Source organism: Hemiscyllium ocellatum, chromosome 45 (genome assembly GCF_020745735.1).
Source record: "Hemiscyllium ocellatum isolate sHemOce1 chromosome 45, sHemOce1.pat.X.cur, whole genome shotgun sequence".
Taxonomy (NCBI): Eukaryota; Metazoa; Chordata; class Chondrichthyes; order Orectolobiformes; family Hemiscylliidae; genus Hemiscyllium; species Hemiscyllium ocellatum.
In genome coordinates, this window is record NC_083445.1 from 14,538,954 (window position 1) to 14,553,521 (window position 14,568).

The 14,568-nt window shown below is 50.5% G+C and overlaps 1 protein-coding gene across 1 annotated transcript in view; it reads left to right on the forward strand.

The window, feature by feature from the left end:
• Window positions 1-6,351: 6,351 nt before the first annotated feature.
• The window catches only part of LOC132835821 (podocan-like protein 1), a 42,045-nt gene continuing 33,828 nt past the window's right edge, over window positions 6,352-14,568 (forward strand). Inside the window, exons 1-2 of the mRNA XM_060854909.1 lie at window positions 6,352-6,520; window positions 14,169-14,396. Of these exons, the coding sequence (XP_060710892.1) occupies window positions 6,506-6,520; window positions 14,169-14,396 (243 nt within the window). The 5' untranslated portion in view covers window positions 6,352-6,505. The remainder of the gene's footprint in view (window positions 6,521-14,168; window positions 14,397-14,568) is intronic.

Genomic DNA, 14,568 nt, shown 5'->3' on the forward strand with positions numbered 1-14,568 from the left:
GTGTGTTAGTGTGGGTGTTAATGTGAGTGTGGGTGTGTTAGTGTTAGTGTGTTTTAGTTTGAGTGAGTGTGTGTTAGTTTGGGTGGTAGTGTGAGTGAGTGTGGGTGTGCTAGTGTGTGAGTGTGTGTGTTGGTGTGAGTGAGTATGTGTGTGTCAGTATGAGATTGTGTGTGTTAGCGTGAATATGCATGTGTTAGTGTGGGTGTGTTAGTGTTAGTGTGAGTGTTACAGTGAGTGTGTTAGTGTGAGTGAGTGTTAGTGTGAGTGTTACAGTTAGTGTGTGTTAGAGTGAGTGAGTGTGCGTGTGTTAGTGTGAGTGTGTGCGTGTTAGTATGAATGTTACAGTGAGTGTGTTAGCGTGAGTATGTGTGTGTTAGTGTGGGTGTCAATGTGAGTGAGTGTGTGTGTTAGTGTGAGTCAGTGTGTGTGTTAGTGTGATTGAGTGAGAGTGCGTGTGTGTTCGTGTGAGTGAGTGTGTGTGCTTGTCTGAGTGAGTGCGTGTGTGTTAGAGTGAGGGAATGTGTGTGTTATTGTGTGTGTTAGTGTGAGTGTGTTAGTGTGAATGTGTTTGTGTTAGTGTGATTGTATGTGTGTTAGTGTGAGTGAGTGTATGTGTGCGTTAGTGTGAGTGAGTGTGTGTGTTAGTGTGAGTGAGTGTGTGTGTCTTCGTGTGAGTGAGTGTTGGTGTTAGTGTGGGTGTTTGAGTGAGTGTGTGTTAGTGTGAGTGAGTGTGTATGTGTTAGTGTGAGTGTGTATGTTAGTGTGGATGTTAGTGTGAGTGATTGTGTGTGCGTGTTAGTATGAGTGCGTGTGTGTTCATGTGAGTGAGTGTGCGTGTGTTAGTGTGAGTGTGCGCGTGTTAGTATGAATGTTTCAGTGAGTGTGTTAGCGTGAGTATGTGTGTGTTAGTGTGGGTGTTAATGTGAGTGAGTGTGTGTGTTAGTGTGAGTCAGTGTGTGTGTTAGTGTGATTGAGTGAGTGCGTATGTGTTAGAGTGAGGGAATGTGTGTGTTATTGTGTGTTAGTGTGAGTGTGTTAGTGTGAGTGAGTGAGTGTGTGTTAGTGTGAGTGAGTGTGTGTGTTAGAGTGAGTGAGTGTGTGTGTTAGTGCGGGTGCTGGTGTGAGTGCGTGGGTTAGTTTGATTGAGTGAGTGAGTGCGTGTGTGTTCATGTGAGTGAGTGCGTGTTAATTTGTGTGTTAGTTTGAGTGTGTGTGAGTGTGTTAGTGTGAGTGAGTGAGTGTGTGTTAGTGTGAGTGAGTGTGTGTGTTCGTGTGAGTGAGTGTGTATGTTAGAGTGGATGTTAGTGTGAGTGATTGTGTATGTGTGTTAGTGTGAGAGGCTGTGTGTTAGTGTGGGTGTGAGTGTGTGTTAATGTGAGTGTGTGTGTGTTAGTGTGAGGAAGTGTGTGTGTGTTAGTGTGAGTGTGTGTGTTAGTGTGGGTGTTAGTGTGAGTGAGTGTGGGTGTGTTAGTGTGAGAGACTATGTGTTAGTGTGAGTGTGTGTGTGTTAGTGTGAGTGTGTGTGTGTTAGTGTGAGTGAGAGTGGGTGATTTGTGAATGAGTGTGTGTGTTGGTGTGAGTGAGTGTGTGTGTTAGTGTGAATGTGTTTGTGTTAGTGTGATTGTATGTGGGTAGGTGTGAGTGAGTGTATGTGTGCGTTAGTGTGAGTGAGTGTGTGTGTTAATGTGAGTGAGTGTGTGTGTGTTTGTGTGGGTGTTTGAGTGAGTGTGTATTAGTGTGAGTGAGTGTGTATGTGTTAGTGTGAGTGTGTATGTTAGTGTGGATGCTAGTGTGATTGTGTGTGCGTGTTAGTGTGAGTGAGTGTATGTGTTAGTGTGAGTTAGTGTGTGTGTGTTAGTGTGAGAGGCTGTGTGTTAGTGTGGGTGTGAGTGTGTGTGTGTTAGTGTGAGTGTGTGTGTTAGTGTGAGTGAGTGTGTGTGTGTGTTCGTGTGAGTGAGTGTTGGTGTTAGTGTGGGTGTTTGAGTGAGTGTGTGTTAGTGCGAGTGAGTGTGTATGTGTTAGTGTGAGTGAGTGTGTGTGTTTGTGTGAGTGTTAGTGTGGGTGTGAGTGAGTGAGTGTGTGTTTGTGTGAGTGAGTGTTGGTGTTAGTGTGAGTGAGTGTGTGTGTGTTACTGTGAGAGACTGTGTGTTAGTGAGAGTGGGTGATTTGTGAATGAGTGAGTGTGTTGGTGTGAGTGAGTGTGTGTGTTAGTGTGAATGTGTTTGTGTTAGTGTGATTGTATGTGTGTTAGTGTGAGTGAGTGTATGTGTGCGTTAGTGTGAGTGAGTGTGTGTGTTAGTGTGAGTGAGTGTGTGTGTGCTCGTGTGAGTGAGTATTGGTGTTAGTGTGGGTGTTTGAGTGAGTGTGTGTTAGTGTGAGTGAGTGTGTATGTGTTAGTGTGAGTGAGTGTGTGTGTTTGTGTGAGTGTTAGTGTGGGTGTGAGTGAGTGAGTGTGTGTTTGTGTGAGTGAGTGTATGTGTTAGTGTGAGTGAGTGTGTGTGTGTTAGTGCGAGAGACTGTGTTTTAGTGTGAGTGTGTGTGTTAGTGTGAGTGTGTGTGTTAGTGTGGGTGCTAGTGTGAGTAAGTGTGTGTGTTAGTGAGAGTGAGTGTGGGTGATTTGTGAGTGAGTGTGTGTGTGTTAGTGTGAATGTGTTTGTGTTAGTGTGATTGTATGTGTGTTAGTGTGAGTGAGTGTATGTGTGCGTTAGTGTGAGTGAGTGTGTGTGTTAGTGTGAGTGAGTGTCTGTGTGTTTGTGTGAGTGAGTGTTGGTGTTAGTGTGGGTGTTTGAGTGAGTGTGTGTTAGTGTGAGGGAGTGAGTGTGTGAGTGTGTGTGTTAGTGTGAGTGTGTGTGTTAGTGTGGGTGAGTGTGTGTGTTAGTATGGGTGTTAGCGTGTGTGTGTATGTTAGTGTGGGTGTTAGTGTGTGTTAGTGTGGGTGTAAGTGTGTTAGTGTGAGTGTGTCACTGAGAGTGTGGGTGTGTTAGTGTGAGTGAGTGTGTGTATTAGTATGAGTGAGTGTGTGTTACTGTGTGTGTTAGTGTGAGTGTGGGTGTGACTGTGTGAGTGTTATTTTGAGGTGTGTCCATGTTAGTGTGAGTGAGTGTGTGTGTTAGTGTGAGTGCTAGTGTGTTTTAGTGTGAGTGTATGTGTGTATTAGTGTGAGTGTGTGCATGGTAGTGTGAGTGAGTGTGGGTGTTAGTGTGAGTGTTAGAGTGAGTGTGAGTGAGAGTGTGTTAGTTTGTGTGTATTAGCATGAGTGTAAGAGTGAGTGTGTGTATTAATGTGTGTGAGTGTGTGTGCGTGAGTGTGAGGGGGTGTGGGTGTTAGAGTGTGTGCTAGTGTGGGTGTTAGTGTGAGTGAGTGCATGTGTGTATTAGCGTGAGTGTTAGAGCAATTGAGTGTTGGTGTGTTAGTGAGTGTGTGTGTGTGTTAGTGTGTGCGTGTGTTAGTGTGAGTGAGTGTGTGTTAGTGTGAGTGTTAGTGAGCATGGGTGCGTTGGTGTGTGTGTGAGTGTGCGTGTGTGTTAGTGTGAGTGAGTTTGTGTTAGTGTGAGTGAGTGTGTGTGTTAGTGTGAGTGAATGTGTGTGTGTTAGTGTGAGTGAGTGTGTGTGTCAGTGTGAGTGAGTGAATGTGTGTTATGTGAGTGCGTGTCTGTGTTAGTGTGGCGGTTAGTGTGAATGTGTTTGTGCTAGTGTGAGTGAGTGCGTGTTAATGTGTGTGTTAGTTTAAGTGTGTGTGTGTGTTAGTGTTAGGGAGTGTGTGTATTAGTGTGAGTGTGTGTGTGTGTGTTAGTGTGAGTGAGTGTGTCTGTTAGTGTGGATGTTAGTGTGAGTGATTGTGTGTTTGTGTTAGTGTGAGTGAGTGTGTGAGTGAGTGTATGTGTTAGTGTGAGGGAGTGTGTGTGTGTTAGTGTTAGTGTGTGTGTTAGTGTGGGTGTTAGTGTGAGTGAGTGTGGGTGATTTGGGAATGAGTGTGTGTGTTGGTGTGAGTGAGTGTGTGTGTTAGTGTGAATGTGTTTGTGTTAGTGTGATTGTATGTGTGTTAGTATGAGTGAGTGTATATGTGCGTAAGTGTGAGTGAGTGTGTGTGTGTTCGTGTGAGTGAGTGTTGGTGTTAGTGTGGGTGTTTGAGTGAGTGTGTGTGTCAGTGTGAGTGAGTGAATGTGTGTTATTGTGAGTGCGTGTCTGTGTTAGTGTGGCTGTTAGTGTGAATGTGTTTGAGCTGGTGTGAGTGAGTGCGTGTGTGTTCGTGTGATGAGTGTGTGTTAATGTGTGTGTTAGTTTGAGTGTGTGTGTGTGTTAGTGTTAGGGAGTGTGTGTTAGTGTGAGTGAGTGTGTGTGTGTTAGTGTGAGTGAGTGTGTATGTTAGTGTGGATGTTAGTGTGAGTGATTGTGTGTGCGTGTTAGTGTGAGTGAGTGTGTGAGTGAGTGTATGTGTTACTGTGAGTTAGTGTGTGTGTATTAGTGTGAGAGGCTGTGTGTTAGTGTGGGTGTGAGTGTGTGTTAATGTGAGTGTGTGTGTGTTAGTGTGAGTGTGTGTGTTAGTGTGAGTGAGAGTGGGTAATTTGTGAATGAGTGAGTGTGTTGGTGTGAGTGAGTGTGTGTGTTAGTGTGAATGTGTTTGTGTTAGTGTGATTGTATGTGTGTTAGTGTGAGTGAGTGAATGTGTGCGCTAGTGTGAGTGAGTGTGTGTGTTAGTGTGAGTGAGTGTGTGTGTGTTCATGTGAGTGAGTGTGTGTGTTTGTGTGAGTGTTAGTGTGGGTGTGAGTGAGTGTGTGTTTGTGTGAGTGAGTGTATGTGTTAGTGTGAGTGAGTGTGTGTGTTAGTGTGTGAGACTGTGTGTTAGTGTGAGTGTGTGTTAGTGTGAGTGTGTGTTAATGTGAGTGTGTGTGTTAGTGTGGGTGTGAGTGTGTGTGTGTTAGTGTGAGTGTGTGTGTTAGTGGGAGTGAGAGTGGGTGATTTGTGAATGAGTGAGTGTGTTGGTGTGAGTGAGTGTGTGTGTTAGTGTGAATGTGTTTGTGTTAGTGTGATTGTATGTGTGTTAGTGTGAGTGAGTGAGTGTGTGTTAGTGTGAGTGAGTGAATGTGTGCGTTAGTGTGAGTGAGTGTGTGCGTTAGTGTGAGTGAGTGTGTGTGTTAGTGTGAGTGAGTGTGTGTGTGTGTTCATGTGAGTGAGTGTTGGTGTTAGTGTGAGTGTTAGTGTGGGTGTGAGTGAGTGAGTGTGTGTTTGTGTGAGTGAGTGTATGTGTTAGTGTGAGTGAGTGTGTGTGTTAGTGTGTGAGACTGTGTGTTAGTGTGAGTGTGTGTTAGTGTGTGTGTTAATGTGAGTGTGTGTGTTAGTGTGAGTGAGTGTGTGAGTGAGTGTATGTGTTAGTGTGAGTTAGTGTGTGTGTGTTAGTCTGAGAGGCTGTGTGTTAGTGTGGGTGTGAGTGTGTGTGTGTTAGTGTGAGTGTGTGTGTTAGTGGGTGTGAGAGTGGGTGATTTGTGAATGAGTGAGTGTGTTGGTGTGAGTGAGTGTGTGTGTTAGTGTGAATGTGTTTGTGTTAGTGTGATTGTATGTGTGTTAGTGTGAGTGAGTGAGTGTGTGTTTGTGTGAGTGAGTGTATGTGTTAGTGTGAGTGTGTGTGTGTTAGTGTGAGAGACTGTGTGTTAGTGTGAGTGTGTGTGTTAGTGTGTGTGTGTTAATGTGAGTGTGTGTGTGTTAGTGTGAGTGTGTGTGTTAGTGTGAGTGAGAGTGGGTGATTTGTGAATGAGTGAGTGTGTTGGTGTGAGTGAGTGTGTGTTAGTGTGAATGTGTTTGTGTTAGTGTGATTGTATGTGTGTTAGTGTGAGTGAGTGTATGTGTGCGTTAGTGTGAGTGAGTGTGTGTGTTCGTGTGAGTGAGTGTCTGTGTGTTTGTGTGAGTGAGTGTTGGTGTTAGTGTGGGTGTTTGAGTGAGTGTGTGTTAGTGTGAGTGAGTGTGTATGTGTTAGTGTGAGTGAGTGTGTGTGTTTGTGTGAGTGTTAGTGTGGGTGTGAGTGAGTGAGTGTGTGTTTGTGTGAGTGAGTGTATGTGTTAGTGTGAGAGACTGTGTTTTAGTGTGAGTGTGTGTGTTAGTGTGAGTGTGTGTGTTAGTGTGGGTGCTAGTGTGAGTGTGTGTATGTTAGTGTGACTGAGTGTGTGTGTGAGTGAGTGTGTGGGTGTGTGAGTGTGTGTGTGTGTGAGTGAGTGTGTCTGTGTGTTAGTGAGTGTGTGTGAGTGTGAGGGTGTCTGACGTTCCCTGCAGTCAGACAGACCCAGCTGCCTGTCGGTGGAACAGGACATCACCTCCCAAACCCATTTTAGGAAAAGCGAGTGCAGTGGAGCCTGGGATTTTGTTTCAGCAAAACATTGAGGTGACCCTTTGGCAGTGAGCATTTGGAAAGCGGTCTGTAACCACGAGAGAGTGGGAGCGAGCTGGCAGCATTACTATCACAAGGCTCATTTCCCAGGAGCTGCACACTGACTTGGTCCTGTCGTTTGGAATGCATGGAGCTCCTCAGGGTAAGAAATGCCACTGTTACCATACGCTGGGGTTGGAGTGGGCTTAGTCCGACCCTCAGCTCCATATTGCTGGGAAATCAATATTGTTATATCACTGTAAAACGATGAGGATTGGCAGCAGTGATCCCGAAAGAGAGAGGGAAGCTGGAGAACAGGGTCCGTGAGGTGGGGAATACTCCTGCGTTTAAGGAGCTGTTTGAGATGAAAGGGGAGATTATTCCTTCACTCTGTCCCGTCTCCTGCCAGAGCAGGGTTGGGGTTCGATGTTTCCCTTTGGTGTGTATTCCCCATCAAAAGCAGCAGTCCAGCAGCCCCGGGAGCCCCTCTCCCAGCTCCCTGTGCCCATCCCCAGTTCCCAGAAAGGACTCACTCACTCATGTCTCCAACCTCCTGTCTCTCGGTCACCAACACATCAACACTCAGTACCTGAGCGGGGAATGATCCAGCACCATGCCGTCCTCACTGCGAGAATCACTCCTGACCTGCTGGAGGTCAGATGGCAAATCCAAAACATTTTCATTCATGTAGCGCCTACCATGACGACAGAGGGTTAGTGCTGAGGGAGTGCCGCAGTCAGAGGGTTAGTGCTGAGGGAGTGCTGCACTGTCAGAGGGTTAGTGCTGAGGGAGTGCTGCACTGTTGGACGGTCAGTGCTGAGGGAGTGCCGCACTGTCAGAGGGTCAGTACTGAGGGAGTGCTGCACTGTAAGAGGGTTAGCATTGAGGGAGTGCCGCACTGTCAGTGGGTCAGTGCTGAGGGAGCGCCGCACTGTCAGAGCATCAGTACTGAGGGAGTGCCGTACTGTCAGAGGGTCGGTGCTGAGGGAGTGCCACACTGTCAGAGGGTCAGTACTGAGGGAGTGCCGTACTGTCAGAGGGTCAGTGCTGAGGGAGTGCTGCACTGTGGGAGGGTCAGTACTGAGGGAATGCCGCACTGTCAGAGGGTCAGTGCTGAGGGAGTGCTGCACTGTCAGAGGGTCAGTGCTGAGGGAGTGCTGCACTGTGGGAGGGTCAGTACTGAGGGGGTTCTGCACTGTCAGAGGGTCAGTACTGAGGGAGTGCCACACTGTCAGAGAGTCAGTGCTGAGGGAATGCCGCACTGTCAGAGGGTCAGTACTGAGGGAGTGTCGCACTGTCAGAGGGTCAGTGCTGAGGGAGTGCTGCACTGTCAGAGGGTCAGTGCTGAGGGAGTGCCGCACTGTCAGAGGGTCAGTGCTAAGGGAGTGTTGCACTGTCAGAGGGTCAGTGCTGAGGGAGGGCCACACTGTGGGAGGGTCAGTGCTGAGGGAGTGCTGCACTGTCAGAGGGTCAGTACTGAGGGAGTGCTGCACTGTCAGAGGGTCAGTACTGAGGGGGTTCTGCACTGTCAGAGGGTCAGTACTGAGGGAGTGCCACACTGTCAGAGAGTCAGTGCTGAGGGAGTGCTGCACTGTGGGAGGGTCAGTACTGAGGGAGTGCTGCACTGTCAGGGGGTCAGTGCTGAAGGAGTGCTGCACTGTCAGAGGGTCAGTACTGAGGGAGTGCTGCACTGTGGGAGGGTCAGTACTGAGGGAGTGCCACACTGTCAGAGAGTCAGTGCTGAGGGAGTGCTGCACTGTCAGAGGGTCAGTACTGAGGGAGTGCTGCACTGTCAGAGGGTCAATACTGAGGGGGTTCTGCACTGTCAGACGGTCAGTGCTGAGGGAGTGCTGCACTGTGGGAGGGTCAGTACTGAGGGAGTGCTGCACTGTCAGAGGGTCAGTACTGAGGGAGTGCTGCACTGTCAGAGGGTCAGTGCTGAAGGAGTGCTGCACTGTCAGAGTGTCAGTGCTGAGGGAGTGCCGCACTGTCAGAGGGTCAGTGTTGAGGGAGTGCCGCACTGTCAGAGGGTCAGTGCTGAGGGAGTGCCACAGTTAGAGGATCATTACTGAGGGAGTGCCGCACTGTCAGAGGGTCAGTACTGAGGGAGTGCCGCACTGTCAGAGGGTCAGTGTTAAGGGAGTGTCGCACTGTCAGAGAGTCAGTGCTAAGGGAGTGTCGCACTGTCAGAGGGTCAGTACTGAGCGAGTGCCGCACTGTCAGAGGGTCAGTGCTGAGGGAGTGTCGCACTGTCAGAGGGTCAGTGCTAAGGGCATGCTGCACTGTCAGAGGGTCAGTGCTAAGGGAGTGCTACACTGTCAGACGGATCAGTACTGAGGGAGTGCCACACTGTCAGAGGGTCAGTGCTAAGGGAGGGCTGCACTGTCGGAGGGTCAGTACTGAGGGAGAGCTGCACTGTCAGAGGGTCAGTACTGAGGGAGTGCTGCACTGTCAGAGGGTCAGTACTGAGGGAGTGCCGCACTGTCAGAGGGTCAGTGCTAAGGGAGTGTAGCACTGTCAGAGGGTCAGTGCTGAGGGAGGGCCACACTGTGGGAGGGTCAGTGCTGAGGGAGTGCTGCACTGTCAGAGGGTCAGTACTGAGGGAGTGCTGCACTGTCAGAGGGTCAATACTGAGGGGGTTCTGCACTGTCAGAGGGTCAGTGCTGAGGGAGTGCTGCACTGTGGGAGGGTCAGTACTGAGGGAGTGCTGCACTGTCAGGGGGTCAGTGCTGAAGGAGTGCTGCACTGTCAGAGGGTCAGTACTGAGGGAGTGCTGCACTGTCAGGGGGTCAGTGCTGAAGGAGTGCTGCACTGTCAGAGGGTCAGTGCTGAGGGAGGGCCACACTGTGGGAGGGTCAGTGCTGAGGGAGTGCTGCACTGTCAGAGGGTCAGTACTGAGGGAGTGCTGCACTGTCAGAGGGTCAATACTGAGGGGGTTCTGCACTGTCAGACGGTCAGTGCTGAGGGAGTGCTGCACTGTGGGAGGGTCAGTACTGAGGGAGTGCTGCACTGTCAGAGGGTCAGTGCTGAGGGATGCCGCACTGTCAGAGGGTCAGTGTTGAGGGAGTGCTGCACTGTCAGAGGGTCAGTGCTGAAGGAGTGCTGCACTGTCAGAGTGTCAGTGCTGAGGGAGTGCCGCACTGTCAGAGGGTCAGTGTTGAGGGAGTGCCGCACTGTCAGAGGGTCAGTATTGAGGGAGTGCCGCATTGTCAGAGGGTCAGTGCTGAGGGAGTGCCGCACTGTCAGAGGGTCAGTGTTAAGGGAGTGTCGCACTGTCAGAGAGTCAGTGCTAAGGGAGTGTCGCACTGTCAGAGAGTCAGTACTGAGCGAGTGCCGCACTGTCAGAGGGTCAGTGCTAAGGGAGTGCCGCACTGTCAGAGAGTCAGTACTGAGGGAGTGCCGCACTGTCAGAGAGTCAGTGCTGAGGGAGTGCCGCATTGTCAGAGGGTCAGTGCTAAGGGAGTGCCGCACTGTCAGAGAGTCAGTACTGAGCGAGTGCCGCACTGTCAGAGAGTCAGTGCTAAGGGAGTGCCGCATTGTCAGAGGGTCAGTGCTAAGGGAGTGTCGCACCGTGGGAGGGTCAGTGCTGAGGGAGTTCTGCACTGTCAGAGGGTCAGTGCTGAGGGAGGGCCACACTGTGGGTGGGTCAGTGCTGAGGGAGTGCTGCACTGTCGGAGGGTCAGTACTGAGGGAGTGCTGCACTGTCAGAGGGTCAGTGCTGAGGGAGTGCTGCACTGTCAGAGGGTCAGTGCTGAGGGAGTGCTGCACTGTCAGTGGGTCAGTGCTGAGGGAGTGCTGCACTGTCAGAGGGTCAGTGCTGAGGGAGTGCTGCACTGTCAGAGGGTCCGTACCCTTGATGTCTGTAATGTATGGGAGCTGCATAATGAAAGGTCCCTGATTGACCTCCGTCCTCGCTGTCACCCTCGAGCGACTGTCTGTGTTGAGGTTTCACATTCTCCTCATGTCTGTGGGCGTGTCCTCTGGGGTACTCTGCATGTGCAGTGGGTATCGCTGGGTTACAGGGATGGGGCAGAGGGCTTCGGGTCACTGTGGACTTGCTGGGCCGAATGGCCTGTATCTACCCAGTGGGGATTCTGAATGACATTACTGATTGTGCCAATGCATGAACAGGGCGATGTTGTGGCAGACGGCTGTGTCTGGGATGATGCTGTGCCTGTTTCCATCCACGGCCACTTCCCCAGCAATGATGCAGGGGGTCTGTCTGTCTGACAGTATGTGCTCACACAGAGCAGGCGCCACAGTAAGGAAACGCGGCCACTGGGAATGGCGCCTGGACTGAAGGGGCAGTCTCAGCGCCCCTCGTTCTGTTCATTGTCAATGGATCTGATCTCTGATATCACAGTGAAATCTCAGGGACCAAAGGAGGACATTCAGCCCATCAACCTCACTCCCTCATTGAATTAAACATGGCTGCTCTGTACGTCAACACACCTGACTGAACTAATAATCCAGAGGCCCAGGGAAATGTTCTGAGGACCTTGGTTTAAATCCCCTCCATGACAGCTGAGTGGAACCGGAACTAAATACACAGAATCTCAAACTGAAAGTGGGCGTTGGTGATGGTGTCTAAGAGAACGGTCATCGATTGATGCACAACCCCCACAATCTAGGTCACTGATGTCCTTTTGGGAAGCAGATCCGCCATCTTTACCTGGTCTGGCCTACATGTGACTCCAGTCCCATAGCCATGTGGTTGACTCTGAGCTGCCTCCTCTGAGAAAGACAAGTAAGCCACCCAGCTACTGGGGCGGCACGGTGGCTCAGTGGTTAGTATGGCTGCCTCACAGCGCCTGGGACCCAGGTTCAATTCCACCCTCAGCGACGATCTGTGTGGAGTTTGTACATTCTCCCTGCATCTGTGTGGGTTTCCTCCGGGTGCTCCGGTTTCCTCCCACAGTCCAAAGGTGTGCTGGTCAGGGTGGATTGGCCATGCTAAATTGCCCATAGTGCCCAGGGATGTGCAGGTTAGGGTGGATTGGCCATGCTAAATTACCCATAGTGCCCAGGGATGTGTAGGTTAGGGTGGATTGGCCATGCTAAATTACCCATAGTGCCCAGGGATGTGTAGGTTAGGGTGGATTGGCCATGCTAAATTACCCATAGTGCCCAGGGATGTGTAGGTTAGGGTGGATTGGCCATGCTAAATTACCCATAGTGCCCAGGGATGTGTAGGTTAGGATGGATTGGCCATGCTAAATTACCCATAGTGCCCAGGGATGTGTAGGTTAGGGTGGATTGGCCATGCTAAATTACCCATAGTGCCCAGGGATGTGTAGGTTAGGGTGGATTGGCCATGCTAAATTACCCATAGTGCCCAGGGATGTGTAGGTTAGGGTGGATTGGCCGTGCTAAATTACCCATAGTGCCCAGGGATGTGTAGGTTAGGGTGGATTGGCCATGCTAAATTACCCATAGTGCCCAGGGATGTGTAGGTTAGGGTGGATTGGCCGTGCTAAATTACCCATAGTGCCCAGGGATGTGTAGGTTAGGGTGGATTGGCCGTGCTAAATTACCCATAGTGCCCAGGGATGTGTAGGTTAGGGTGGATTGGCCATGCTAAATTACCCATAGTGTTCAGGGATGTGTAGGTTAGGGTGGATTGGCCATGCTAAATTACCTAGGTTAGGTGCATTAATCAGGGGGAAATACAGGGTGGCGGAATGGGTTTGGGTAGGTTATTCTTCGGAGGGTCAGTGTGGCATTGTTGGGCCGAAGGGCCTGTTTCCACACTGTAGGGATTCTATCTAAAGTTCAAGGGCATCTAGGGACAGGTCATTAATGCCAGTCTTGCCAGGGATCTCCCCATCACATAAAAGAAAAGGTAATTATTTAAAAATCTTCATCGAACAAAAAGCCATTGATCCAAATTTTTAAATTTCTAACGCACACCCAGAGAGTAGCGGTGGTGTTTGAGGGAAGGTTGATCTCTCTCCACAGATGCTGCCAGACCAGACCTGCTGAGTTTCTCCAGCACTGTCCCTGTTTTTATTCCGAATCTCCAGCCCCTGTAGTATCTCTCGCCGTCATTGTCATAAATCACCCCCGGCTTTTGGGTGAACAAGTGTTAGCTTTCAATAAACCATCATTCTGGGAGCCCTCACCCCCTGTCAAATCTACAACGTCCCAATGAGATGGGGCGGCCACACCTACAGTTACATGGTAGCAGCCTGTTCCCTCACTGAGGTATGTTTATAAAATCCCATTTAATCTCATCAATCACAGCACACGGTGCTCTGAGAGACGTGAGGGCGTGTTTCCCCTCTGACTGACCCTCCCAAAGATTGTCAGCTAGCTATATACCTGTCTGACAACACACACACACACACACACTCCACTCACACACATACCTATATACACACACACCCACACACACACCCCACTCACACACACACACACACTCCACTCACACACATACCCCACTCACACACACCCACACACCCACACACACCCCACACACACACACACACACACACACACACACTCCACTCACACACATACCCCACTCACACACACCCACACACACACACACACACACACACCCCATTCACACACACACACCCCATTCACACACACACACCCCACTCACACACACACACATATCCGCCCGCACACCCCTCACACCCACACACCCCATTCTCACCCTCACATATCACACACACATACACACACACACGCACGCACGCACACACACTCTCAGCTGTGGACTGTGTCTGTTCCCCTTTGTCTTGGCTACATGACACACCAAGTAAAGTGACAATTGTTGATTATTCAGAGAGGGCGGGGTGTGCTGCTGTCCCATGAACTGAAATGTTTGTTGCAGAACAAAACCTGCATTCCTGATGAAGGACGTACACCCGAAAGGTTGACTCTCCTGCTCCTCGGATGCTGCCTGACCTGCCCCACGCTCTTTGACTCCACCTTCCCCTTAAACAGGGTCACCCGAACCCTTTGGTTCTGACTGAGGCAACGTTAGCCCCATCTTTCCCCTCACCCCATGGAGATTTCCAGGAATATTCTGCTTCGCTCCACACTGCCGGAACAGCCATTCTCACTTCCGGGTAGAGCAATCGAGGTAGTTGGGATTAACGGTCTGCGCTGGGGATAGGGGTGAGCTGTGGGGCTTGGTGCTGGGACAGACACTGCATCCTGCTCCTGGCTTCCACAGGGAGTGGGAAACAATTCTGAACTTCCCGTTTCTGTGTGGCTTTACCTTCTCGCGAAGAGGTCCTGTGAGGCATGACAAAAATACAAGTTTTTTTTTAATATCCATGGCACGAGGGCGTTGCTGTCTAGGCCGCTGTTTATTCATCCATCCCTAATTGACCAGAGGGCTGTTAAATGTCAGCCATATTGCCGTCAATCTGGAGTCAGATGTAGGCCAGACCAGGTGACGATGGCTAGTTCCCTCCTGGAAAGGACGTGAGTGACCCAGATGCGTTTTTTTTTCCCCCGACAATGGTTTCACTAGAATTTTAATTCCAGATTCTTGTCACAGAATTCATATTCCACCACCTGCCGTGGGGGGAATTTGAGCCCCGGTCCCCAGATCACTCAGGATTAATAGCAGTAAAACCACTAGGCCAAGGCGTTCCCCACCAGAGGGAGAGAGAGAAAGGGGAACGGATGAGCGTTTAGGAAAGTGTATTCAAAATGTGAGGGGATTGGGGCTGGCTTGGTCTAGAATGAGGCAGCAGGGAGCTGCGTAAATCACCTTCTTGCAGTTGAATCCAATCTCAAAGTGTGTCTGTTCTCCACCTGGCTGGCTCCCGCCCACCCTCGCTCCCCTGCAGATGGTGGGCCAGTCTCTCCTGCTCCTTTGCCTCACCGGGTCCCTCGCCATCCTGCCTGCCTTTAGCAGAGACAAGAACAACACCACCTCAGGATCAGCAGCAGAGCAGCGGAGGAGGTGCCCGCTCAGGTGTGTCTGCACCTCGGAGACAACAGTGGACTGCAGTGGGGTGGACCTCAGCACCTTCCCGAGGAACCTCTCAGCAGATACCCAACACCTGGCCCTGCAGGTAGGCAAGCCCCTCAGGGAGGCAACAGGGATGGGGCAAGGAGCAGGAACCCAGCACCACACTGTACCTCTATAACCCTACACCACACTGTACCTCCATAACCCTACACCACACTGTACCTCCATAACCATACACCACACTGTACCTCCATAACCCTACACCACACAGTAAC